This window comes from Crocodylus porosus, unplaced genomic scaffold (assembly GCF_001723895.1).
Source record: "Crocodylus porosus isolate Cpor-Errol unplaced genomic scaffold, CroPor_comp1, whole genome shotgun sequence".
Lineage (NCBI taxonomy): Eukaryota > Metazoa > Chordata > Crocodylia > Crocodylidae > Crocodylus > Crocodylus porosus.
Genome location: NW_017728926.1, coordinates 11,066,264 through 11,077,644, shown reverse-complemented (window position 1 = coordinate 11,077,644; position 11,381 = coordinate 11,066,264). Strand labels below are relative to the sequence as shown.

General features: G+C 55.9%; 1 protein-coding gene across 7 annotated transcripts in view; it reads right to left on the bottom strand.

Moving 5' to 3' along the window:
* Nucleotides 1-11,381, bottom strand: part of ARHGEF10L (Rho guanine nucleotide exchange factor 10 like) — a 116,026-nt gene that overhangs the window by 47,129 nt on the left and 57,516 nt on the right. For 4 of the 7 annotated variants that reach the window (XM_019541473.1, XM_019541476.1, XM_019541474.1 and 1 more), the window contains 6 exons: nt 7,852-7,997; nt 6,206-6,220; nt 5,780-5,964; nt 4,495-4,610; nt 3,821-3,948; nt 3,065-3,165 (listed from right to left, as the gene is read on the bottom strand). In XM_019541473.1, coding sequence (XP_019397018.1) covers nt 3,065-3,165; nt 3,821-3,948; nt 4,495-4,610; nt 5,780-5,964; nt 6,206-6,220; nt 7,852-7,997 — 691 coding nt within the window. The remainder of the gene's footprint in view (nt 1-3,064; nt 3,166-3,820; nt 3,949-4,494; nt 4,611-5,779; nt 5,965-6,205; nt 6,221-7,851; nt 7,998-11,381) is intronic. The other 3 variants (XM_019541475.1, XM_019541477.1, XM_019541479.1) reach the window with 1 other exon arrangement.

Genomic DNA, 11,381 nt, shown 5'->3' with positions numbered 1-11,381 from the left:
GGAGTTTGTCTCTGTCTCATGGATTCAAACAAGTTGCAGAGTGGGGCAAACAGCTGCTAGCAGTGAATCAGCTTTGCGGAGCCAAGCCACAACGCGGGGAAAAAAGGAAGTTGCAAGTCTGGGGACTAGAGCCGAAAGCAAGCAAGAGGATACCGGGTTTTTGCTCCTTGACCTCGCCGCATCACTAATGCCCTGCTCATGCTTCAGTTGTTCAGGAGGAGAACAACCCGGTGCCAGTCTAGTAGCGCCCCTTCCCACCAACATGACCTTTGCCGTCCTGCATGAGCCCAACCCTAAGATGCTCCATGATTTTCAAAGGATGTCCCAAGCTCGTCTTCCCTTCCCTTGCAAGGAAAGTTGAGGCCGCAATGTACCCCAAAACTCAGGCCCAAGCAACTCAAACTATGGGGAAGTTGAGCTGGGCCTGAAGTTTGGTTCGTCTCAAGCACCACGATCCAACGAACATGCCATACTTTGCAGAGGACACCTCCCTTTCATAGGGCACTTTATCCCATCCCATCCCCAGACCTTCCCTTCTAGGGTCTGCAGCTACCAAGAAGCTATCCCCTGCAACATGCCTCTACATAGCATCCCCATACTTACAACTACGGTACACTGGATGTCACAAGAGAAACTGGTAGGGTCCAAGGCCAAACATCCCCCTCCTTCTCCTACGGTCTGATTTTTCAGAAGGGTTTAGCTCCATTTAGGTGCCAAAAGGAAGTGCCCAGGTTTGCAAAAACAAACTCCGCGTAGCTCACAATAGCAGCTGGAACATATCAAGTTCTTTAGGAAGATCAGCCCCGAACTGTGGGCCAAGCATTAGAGTATCTAACCCCGAGCTCTTTGGAAAACCTGGGACCATTTTTAGTCTTGCCCTTGCCATCCTTGTCTTTGCATGGAGTTACTGCTGACAGAGCAGTTGCCGACGGGGCCTTTCCAAAGACGGCATCACAAAGCATCAGTGCAGAGACCCAGCTCAGTCTGCAGAAGGCCACGTGGACAACTATTCTGTAGCCAGGACTGCCAGCACGAGTAGGAGACGACAGCTGAAGGCGACCACAGTAGAAAACAGCCAAGCAATGTGCTGGGAGGCATCTTTCCCCCCTCCCCCCCATGTCCCTCTTAGCCAAGGACTTGGGGATGTCTGCGTTGTGCGCACGGCGCTTGCTCTAGGCCAGGAAAGTTTCCAGAAGGAAAGCTACCAGAGGCCTCCTGCGTGACGATAAGAACCAGGCAATTTCTTTAACATTCGGGGCAAACTCGCAGTTTCTGAAAGCCCCAGGCGATAATAGCTGCTGTTATTTATTTCACTCATTTCCAGGGTGCTGATGATTGTGGCTGCTACGTAATTTAATTACACGAAATTAATACCAAGCAAAGAGGGATCTCAGATGTGTCTCGCCCTGAAGGTCAATGTCAGAGCCACGCTTGGCAGAAAAATCATAGAAAATGGGGGCGGGAAAGGGAGCTCAGGAGGTCACGTCTAGTCCACCTGCCTGCTGCAAGCAGGACCAGCCCCAACTACATCATCCCAGCCAGGGTTTTGTCAAGCCAGGCTTTAAAAACCTCCAAGGATGGAGGGAAGAGGTAGGCAGATGCAAACATGGCCAAGAGTAAATCCATCTATAGGGTACAGGCATCCAAAGTGTGCCCCAGAGATTAAAAGGAGGTCCTCTGTCGACATGCAGTCCCTGCTACTTGCACTTGGCCACAGGAACAAGGGCAATGCTTCATCAGTCCAGTCTCCCACCTTCCAACCGACTGGTACCAGCTCCTCCAGGGGATGCTGCACACTCTTCGAGAGAGATGGAGAAACAGGGAGAGCTAAGCTGGCTTGGGTCTCACCCCTCAAGGGGTTCAAATGGGGCTCCTGGCGGAAAGGAGCACCAAGGAGCAGAGAGTCCAAGAGACGGCCAAGTGAAGACACCGGCCATGCCCAGACACGATGCACCGTGCCAGGGTTTCAGAGAGCTGCTGCTTCACTACAGCCATCGTCTGCTTTCTTCCGTGCGCCGACATCTCAACATAAACCCCCAGCTGCTCCGAGTTACGTAGCCTGGACCGCGTGGCTCTCTTAAAAGCTCCCTGTTTCTATAGCGGGAAGAGCCCTGACGGCACATCGGGAGCTCCAGAAAGCAGTGCCCTTGGAGTTGTGACCCCCCCCACACTCTCCCCCACCACGTGAAACCTCCCTTCAGAAACCCACATTCATCAGCAGGACCACGGTCCCCGCAGCACCCGCCCGCGCGGCTCTGGAGAAACAGGGGAGGAGGAAGAGAAGCCGAGCGACTCAAAGCAGTCGACTCTTTGCAGCCCCTATGGAAGGGGGCTTCCTTCCAGCCACTTCCCAATGTTATGGGGCTCCCTGGCTCCTCAGCCCAGCCTTCGCATTTCCTACAGGCATTGGCACAACTCACAGCACTGAAACGCTGAGCTGTAGGAGCAAAAAAAAAAAAAAAGCTTTTAAGATGCTGCTTTTATAGCATGGGGACGCGAGTCACAGCAAACAGCTCGGCTGCACCTTCCCCTCGATGCTGATGCAGCGAGATGGGCTGCGAGAAGGGGAAAGCCATCTCCCCACAAGCTCCCCATCACGGCTGCTTCCTGTGCCATGGGGAGAGCACGGCACAGGCTCACAGTTGGGTCTGAACTGCTCCTCCCAGAGAAGAGGGCTGCAGTGACAGGCAGCCGAGCCTCCATTTAAAACAAACATGACGGGGGAAAGGGCCCTTGTGTTCAGATGCCTGCCGTGCAGTAAAACCAAATATACACAGAAAAAGTAAGCCGCAGGGATGCTGTTTAATTAATCCCTAATGAAGCAATAAGAAGGAGAGAAGCAGCAGCTCCCAAGGCCTCAAAGGCAAGTACAAGTTACCCTGAAATGGGAAGAGGCCTCTTTCCAGCAACACGCCTGCCGTATAAAATGCAGCAGGCCAGGCTTCGCGACACCAGCCCACCTTGCAAACCGAAGGCGAAGAGTCCGGCCAGCCCTTCCCAGCCCCGGACCTCCCTGCCTTTGCACGGAAGGGATGCAGCCGCCCGTGCACACGGGGGTACTCACGGAGCCCAAGCTTTGCCAGGTGCAGGCGGTTGACCCAGGAGATCTTGCTGAGGGGGTTTGGCGTGATGAAGACCACCATGAAGCTGATGGGGCGGCCAGACCTGCAGCAGGAGGAAGCCGAGCCAGAAGTCAGAAATCAGCTCCGTTTTGCATTTCAGGGGAAGACCACCCACCACTGCCTCCAGCTGCCCAGGCCAGGGGGGTCCGGGGGTCACTTCACCCTGCAGACGAGTGCAACCCCCAGCCCTTGGGGTTGCCAAAAGCAGGTCTCACTCAGCTCCCTCCATCAGCATTCGACAGCTGAGGCAGGAGCTGTTTTTTGGGCCACGAGAGCCAGGCTCTGCAGAGAACAGGGACTGGAGGGGACTTCAGTGTCAACCCTGACCTAACAGTGCCTGATTAGGGCATGCGACCAGGGCACCCAAGAGGCCCAATAGCTACCAAAGCTGCCTTGGCCCCGTGCCCCTCTCCCCTGACGGGGTACAGGAATATCCCCCACACCAGGAACCCGTCACAACAGCCACGTGCCAGGAGGGCTGGGGCCCGACTCTGGCTGCCCTCGACTAGAGACCTGCGCAAGCCCTTGGGGTAAAAGTGCACAGACTCCCAGCACCTGAGACCATAACCCCTGGGACTGGTCAAAGCATTGGGGCATATAGATGGGGGCAGTTCTGTACTGGGCTGTCTGGAGTGACCAGTAGGCCTCCCCCGTGAGACACCCCCGCTCTGTCCGAGGGGATGCGAGAGCAAACTCACTTGTCCGGCTTCCCAGGGAGCAGGAGGCGGAGGCGGCACTTGTTGGCAGAGTGGATCTCCTCCTCCTTCACTCTCATCATCCTCTGCAAGGCCAGGCACCAGTCCTGGGCCACCGTCATGTTCAGATTCTGCACGCGAGAGGGGGAGAAAGGAGAAAGGAGACGGCTGAGACCCCGGAGCCCGGGCACTGCACAGCTGGTCGTGCACGGCACCCCCGCCAGCATCCTTCCAACCTCCTCCTGAGCAGGGCCACGGCTGCCACCGGGGCCAGAAAGCCCAGCGCATCCTGCAGAGAAGCCAGTGCCCAACCACTTGAGGACAAGCAAGAGGTCTCTCCTCCCCAGCTGGAGAAAAGGCACAGCAACGGTCTGCTGGTGGGATCTGCGTTACATCAGAACAAACGGCTGCTGCTAACCGAGGTCAACTGCTCCAAGGTTAGATGCTTCAGATTGGAAATGGGCCCAGGTTTCCCCAAGTAACCAGCCTCCGCTAGCTTCCCCTCGGCCTGGCTGGGGTGGCTCGTCTCCGAGTCACAAGCTAGTCTGCGGTTTGCTGAGCCTGGAGAACTGAACAGGAAATGACTGTTTCTCTCTGCGTTCCCACCAGGCTGGCAGGAAACCGGTTTAACATGCCAAGCTCACGCGGCCCAGGACGAAGAGAAGAGACATCGTTACCTGGTAGGTGCCGTGCAGGGTGCTGATGAGCTGGGTGATCTGCTCCACCACCGCCAGATCCTTCTGCAAGTCTTGGAGCTCCTGGAAGAGCCGTGGAGGCCCAAGATACACCTTGTCTTGAGAGGAAAGACATGCATTAGAAAGCAGAGAAGGAGCTAGCAGGTTTCTTCGCTGATCTTTTACCTTGGAAGACTTGAATTTAAATCCCAGAAGGAGAGGAGAGTCTGCCCCATGCCCACTGTGCAATAGGTGCTAAAGGCCAGCGCTTGGCTACTCAGGGTCAGGACTGCACGGGGGGAAGTTTGCACAGACTCCACCATCACCACTTGGTGCCGTCCTCTCTGCAAGCCCGCAACTCAGTGATGAGCTAGAGCACATCTGGTCAGTCGGGCTGCAGCGCTGGAGGATCCCTAGGTGGGCTTTGCTTAGGGGAGATGAATGTGCCATGACGGCAGCTTCTCATGGGACAACCACTGCTCTCGAGGATGCCTCCGACTCTATAAGCATCCAGGCCTGAAGTGCCTGGGAAAGAAGCAGAAGGTGGCCCATCTGCCTCTGGTTTAAGTACGGGAAGGGAGAGTGCAGCAAAATCGGTGAAGCCAACAAAAACCCAGATAAGGAAAGGCTCCAGGCTCCGGTGCTTTGCTCCGAGAAGAGACAAACCGCACTTTCAGCACGTGTGCACTGATTGAAACCAAAGGCACAGAAGCTTGCCCAATATTGCCACACAGAGGAATCCCCCTGTCGTAGGCAAAGTGAAAGCAAAAGGCACGTGCGATTGTTATCCGTCCTGAGCACAGCCAGCCTCCGAACTGAAGGAAATGCTGGGGAGCAAGCGGGAGGTCTCCCTTGTTCGGGGGGGATTAGGGTCTCGCCTTGCCAGCCCACAAATAGCACGGAGTAAACTAGACGATGCTGGGAGCTACTGAGCAATTTGCTGCAGAAATCAATTTAGCACCCGTTGGGTGCTGCTCAGAGATGAGCACAGGAGTCCTAAAGCAATGAGGAGGAAAGGGAGAGGAACCCCCTCAGTGGTTAATGCCACCTTCTTTGGCACCATATTCCACCATCAGGGTCCAATTCAGCGGCCAAGTGACCCAGCACCGAGTAAGGCCCGAATAACCCACCCCAACAGCACTCCCCCGCTCGTGCCAAAGGACCAACACCGCTGGACGCCAGCAGTAGTAGGTCCTTGTCTTCTGCAAGACGGCTCTTAGAGGGATGCAGCGCGCCCAGCTGGCACGTTACACCCCATCCCACGCAAGCGACCCGAGCCATCACTCACTGTGGGAGGACTGGCTCGTCGGCACGTGCTTTTTAGCCCCCGCGTTCTGGATGACGATGTTGTCCTTGTCGTACGTGCTGCTCTCCTGCCCGACCTCCACCACCTGCACCTGGGGCAGGGCCGTGTTCCACTTCACCACGTACTTCGGGCCCAAGGGGACGAGGCTGCTGATCTCCAGCTGGCCTCTGCAGGGAGGAAGCGTTCGTTAGCACGGGCAAAGCACGGGTCAGGCTCCTTCACCTCGCCATCACCAGCGCCCGCCGCAGTCGTGCCAGGGGCACGTCGAGGTTAAACACGCCAAAGCAGAAGCAAACCCCGCTCCGAGGCCGTGCACCCCAGCACCCAGACTCAGGCAGTTCATCCACCACACTAGCTGACACCCCCGCACACCTGGGGCAAAAGGACGGCACCATGTGCTTAGCCTACCTTGTAGTCACAGGCCTAGGGAAGAGAGGAGGTTAAACAAGAGTCATTACTACCAGCACACACGAGTTTTCAGCTCATCTCCCTCCTCACCCAGATCTGTCTACAACCCCTCTGCTCTTCAGAAGGAAAACCTGGTCCTGCCAGGCTGGAAGCCCCAGGTTTTAATCCCGGGACTGCTCTGCATTAAGTCCTGGGCCTGCTTTAGTAGGAGCATTGCCAGCGGATCAAGGGAAGCGATTACTCCCCTCTATTCGGCACTGTTGAGGCCACATCTGGAGTCCTGTGTCCAGCTGTGCCCCCCACTGCAGAAAGGGTGTGGACACTTTGGAGCGAGTCCAATGGAGGGCAATGAAAATGGCTCGTGGGCTGGAGCACAGGACTTATAAGGAGAGGGAAGTGGGTTTATTTAGTCTGCAGAAGAGACAGAGGGGATTTAATGACAGCCTTCAACTCCCTGCAGCGGGCTGCAAAGAGGAAGGAGTTGGGCTGTTCTCCGTGGGGGCAGATGACAGGACAAGGAGCAATGGGCTCAGGCTGCAGCAAGGCAGGTTGAGGTTGGATATTAGGAAAAACTGGAGGGTAGTAAAGCACTGGAACAAGTTACCAGAGAGCTGCAAATCTCCATCCTTTGGAGGTTTTTAAGGCCCAGCTTGACAAAAGCCCTGGCTGGGATGATCTAGTTGGTCCTGCTTGGAGCAGGGGCTTGGACTAGATGTGACCTCCTACGGTCCCTCCCAACCCTCATTTTCTCCTTTTCTGTGATTCCGAGTCCCCTAAATCAAAAGTTTTCCAACCTAAAATGAGCTTCAGTGGTGCCTCAGGATTTAGGCCACTCAAATGCCTGACCTGAAGTTGCTGACATTGAAAAGTTGTTTTTTTGTCTTTTTTTTTTTTTTTTTACCTAAAACAAATTTGCTTCAGTTTATTACTATGCACCAGCAGCCTCTAGCCACCACGTTTCCTTAATCCGAGGAGACGGACCAGGGACTGGGACAATAATGGGCAAAATAAGGAGATTAGGTTACCAATTATGATTGACTGGTGCCCGGGGCTACGTTCTGCAAGGACTTGATGCATTGGGATGCAGGCGCAGCTCTGCAGCATTAGCACAGGAAGGGCACGGGGAGGCTGGTTAGCCCAGGTCCCTGGCGAAGCCCAGGTGGCTGCAGCCTGCTTCAGTGATGGGTGGTTGGAGGTTAACACCACCAGGCCAAGCCACCCTATTCAAACAGCCCCTGGGTAACTTGCTGGGCCTGGCAAAGTTTAATCAAACCTGTATCTTAAAGTCCACCCATGGCTGCACATGGCGCAAGCTCTTGGAGTGACACCAGGGATCAATCTGGCTCTCCAGAACGACTGAAGAGAAAAATGTCAGCTCTCAGCACGGTAGTTGCTGAACTGCCCTGCATAGACAAGACCGGTGTGGCGATCTGGAAAGGTTTGGATCAGGTGGATCCTGCCTTTGGCAGAGGCGAGCCATGGAGCCCCACTTCTCTGGGATGCTATGAGTGGTCTTCTTGGGCTTTCCGTTTTCTTTTTGTTACGGGTCTGCAATCCCAAATCCGAGCAGGGACTACACGAGGGATACGTGCAACCCCGAGCGGTTTGGTTCACCCTCCCAGGGGAAGGGAAAGCTGCTCACGTACTTGAAGTTGATGTTGGCGCACACCAGCATGTCGTTTAGCAGGAACACCTTGCGCTCCTTCGACTTGATCAGCTGGCCGCGGTCCCCGTAAACCGTCTCCGTCAGCGTCTCGCAAAGCAGCAGCTGGCGCTGCCCCGAATTCAGCAGCTGCAGAGGGAGGGGAAGAGAGACGGGCTTGACCGGAGAAGAGAGGGGTGGGTACAGCCTGAGGATGACCACAGCGACTGCGTGTGCAATCAGTGCGACAGGCCTGGCCTGCTAGCAGCGAACGGGGCGTCTCTCAGCTCAAGAGGCAGCAGCCTGGATTTACAGAGCAGAGCTCTGAGTTTGATCCCAGCTGACACCACGCGGCTCTCATGAGGTCCCTGTATCCCCCTGGGTTTCCTACAGCGATTATCTCCTTCCACACCAGGAGTTTCATCTAATGGGACTCTCCAGCCGCAGCGTGCCAAGACGCAGCATGCCAGAGCCAGGTTCAAACGCAGCCTCTTAACTTCACTCCTTGCCCACGGCATCTCTGGACCGAGATGTAGACTGGAAAGTTGGAAGGAGACGATGTCAAGCTCCGGTGCTGCACAGACACCCACCCGAGCTCGGGTACTAGCAGTCCAGTGCTCTCCATGCAAGCTCCTTCACCCAGCACTGAGGATGTGCCCTTCCTCCCTGCCTGGCTACCAGGATGCAGAAGCAGCAAGAGCATTGCCCTGCCAGGAGATGTTGCCTCCTCCATTCCCAGCCGACAGCAAGAGCCAGAGAGGAAGCAATAGCTGCAAGAAAGAGGGCAAGCACACGATGCCAGAGAGATGGCACTAGGATATGGAGGCAGACCTGGGCTCTCCCCTGACACTTCTGCCACTGACGGCCTTGGGAAAGTCCCCTCTCCCCCTTGACTCATTGTCTCGCCTGCATGAGCTGCCATCTCCTCCGAGCTGGGGCTGAAGAGCACTGCGCTCAGCCTGGCAGGGCCCGCGCTCCCTCCAACTTCTGGGTGGTCATATAGGAAACTCTGGGGCTCTGTAACCCTCAGGAGCCCACGCCGGGGTGAGGCCAGGCCTCCACCGAGTCAGAGATTCAAACCTAAACCCCCACCCCCAGCAGAGTCCACAGTAATAGCTCCTCCTCCTACACCTGGCAGGATCAGGCCCTCGCCCTTGATTTTTCACTACTTTCCTTCAGAAGGGCTCTATCCCAACGCTGGGTGTTTTGCAAACGCTGCATCCCTTCTGGGTTCTTCCTTTTCTCAGCCCCCCCCGGGCATTCACTCTTATCACAAGGAGCAAACGCAATGGGGAGGGGGGTTTCAGCTGGATGCTCTTGGGCGCTGTTTCCAGCTGCCCCTCTCCCGCTGAGAAACAAGAGGCTGAAAGTCCATCCACACACCCACTCGAAGTGGCCCAGCACAAGTCGCTTGGCTGAAAGGTTGAAGGGCCAGCCTGCTGCTCTGCCCAGCTTTATTTGAACCTCGGCTGCAAGGGGAGGTCAGGCTGGTGAGTGGGCCGGAAAGATCAGCCAGGGAAACCAAAAGAGCCCCCCGGACCTGAGCTCACCCAGCTGGTTCGCTGCGTCCCAGTGCCCTGCCTACCGTGCCACCCACCCTGTGCCCGTGAGGCTGACCGCCTGCCCCTTCCTAACACAAAGAAGCTAATCTGTGGTAGGGGCAAGAGAGGAGGGAGCGACTTGGCTGGGGATAGGGGAGTGGGGTCTTTCCTCCCCACCATGCTCCCACTCCCACACACCAGCCCAAAAGCCTAACAGACCCAACATTGTACCGAGACTGCACTTGGGCTACTTTGGGCTCCTTTCTCTGTAGCTAAAACAATCATAGGAAAGCAGGGCTGGGCAGGACCTCATGAGATCTAGTCCAGTCTCCTGCACCAGGCAGGACCACCCCTGACACCCGTCCCAGCCAAGCATCTGTCCAACCTGCTCTTGGAAGTTTCCAAGGACGGGGATTGCACAGCCTCCAAGTCAGAAACCCCTCTATCTCCCAACTAAATGTCCCTTGCTGCAGCTTGAGGCCATCGCTTCTAGTCCTGGCCCTGCGTCCTGCACCCACAGAGAAAAGCCCATCTCCATCCTCACTCCCCTCTGCCGGGCACTAATGCCCTACCCCATCCACTGCTCATGTTAAGCATCCTTTGAACGGTCAGGATGGGACCGGAGAGCCTACAGGGGTTAGAGCCACAAAAGTGGGCCAGGCTGTCTGGTAAGTGGGTTCAGGCTTCATAAAAAGGAGAACTTTTCAAGCCACAGCCTGGTGTGCTTGATAGACCACACCACCCCTTGGCGAGCTAGCCAGCTCCCACATCAGAGCTTTTTCTTTAAGACAGACATCTCCATCCTTCTCCTTGGCAGGTTGGATGGCTCCCATGCCCGGTCCTCTTGGCAGACAGACCCCTGCAGATGGCCAGGCAGACACCCACCATCCAAGAAAGTTTGAGAAGGCTTTTAAAAAGAGACAGGCTCAAGCTCCAGAGTTCATATCCCAAGCCAGACTCAGCTCCCAAATGTCAGAGCGTGCATGTGAATCTGGGGGATTGGGGTCTGGGCATAGCAAAAAACAAATCAGCCCAGGTATCAATCTGGGAGTCCACGCTCGGGTCCAGCGGCAGCTCAGGCTGGCAACACCGACCTCATGGCTGGGTTGCTGACCCTAAGACGGTATCGAAGAGAAAGCCTTCTTCCACCTGGCACTGCCAGGGCAGGGTGAAAGCAAGCAGGTGGCCTCATTAAAACAGAGGGCAAGCAGGAAGCAAGAAGAGAGGGGTCTGTGGACTCTCCTGACTGCAATCCAGCCTCCCCTTTCCAGGGATGTTTTGAAGCTTCTGGGTTAAAGCCTGCAGCCTTGGAGCCGCACAACAGCTTTCACACAAGACGGCAGGTGCCCTTGGATACTACAGGGGCAAACAAGGCAGCTTATGCAGGGGACTGCAAGGAGGATGTTGGGCGAGAAGCCGAGTTCCCATAACATGTCTGCTCCAAAGTCGCCTTTAAAAAGACATGGTGGTGAGAAAACAGATGCACCCAGTCCAGCCTAGCCAGCAGCCTCTAGGAGTATACGAGACCAGGTCCTTGTCCCGGCCCTGCTGGTTTCCCGCACCCCAAGCGAGCGTCCGAACCACCAAGTCTCAGCACAACTTCCATCCTGCAGCCGAGAAGCCTTCCTGACAGAAGTGACGCTGTAATCACCATGTTCCCCCCGAAAGTTTCAGTTTTGACATATCGGCCTTTCCTGACAAAATTGCATCACTGCTAAAAATTCCCAGGCAGCAACGACTGAGCAGAGTGTGCGAGGCGGGTCACAGACCAGGGATGCTGTGGCCCAAGCTTTGCAGATCCCAGGGTCTAGCATGGAAGGCTTTGCCGTGGCCCTCGAAAGGGGGATTCCTCCGATTTGGGTACAGCAGTCCCGGGGGTTGCCCAGGAGAGCGCATGGGGCTGTGGCTTGAAAGGGTCTCTTGCTTGCAAGCAGGCTCACCATGCAGCCTGAGCCAGCAAAGGCTGGGGAAGAACCGAAACACTCCCGTGACC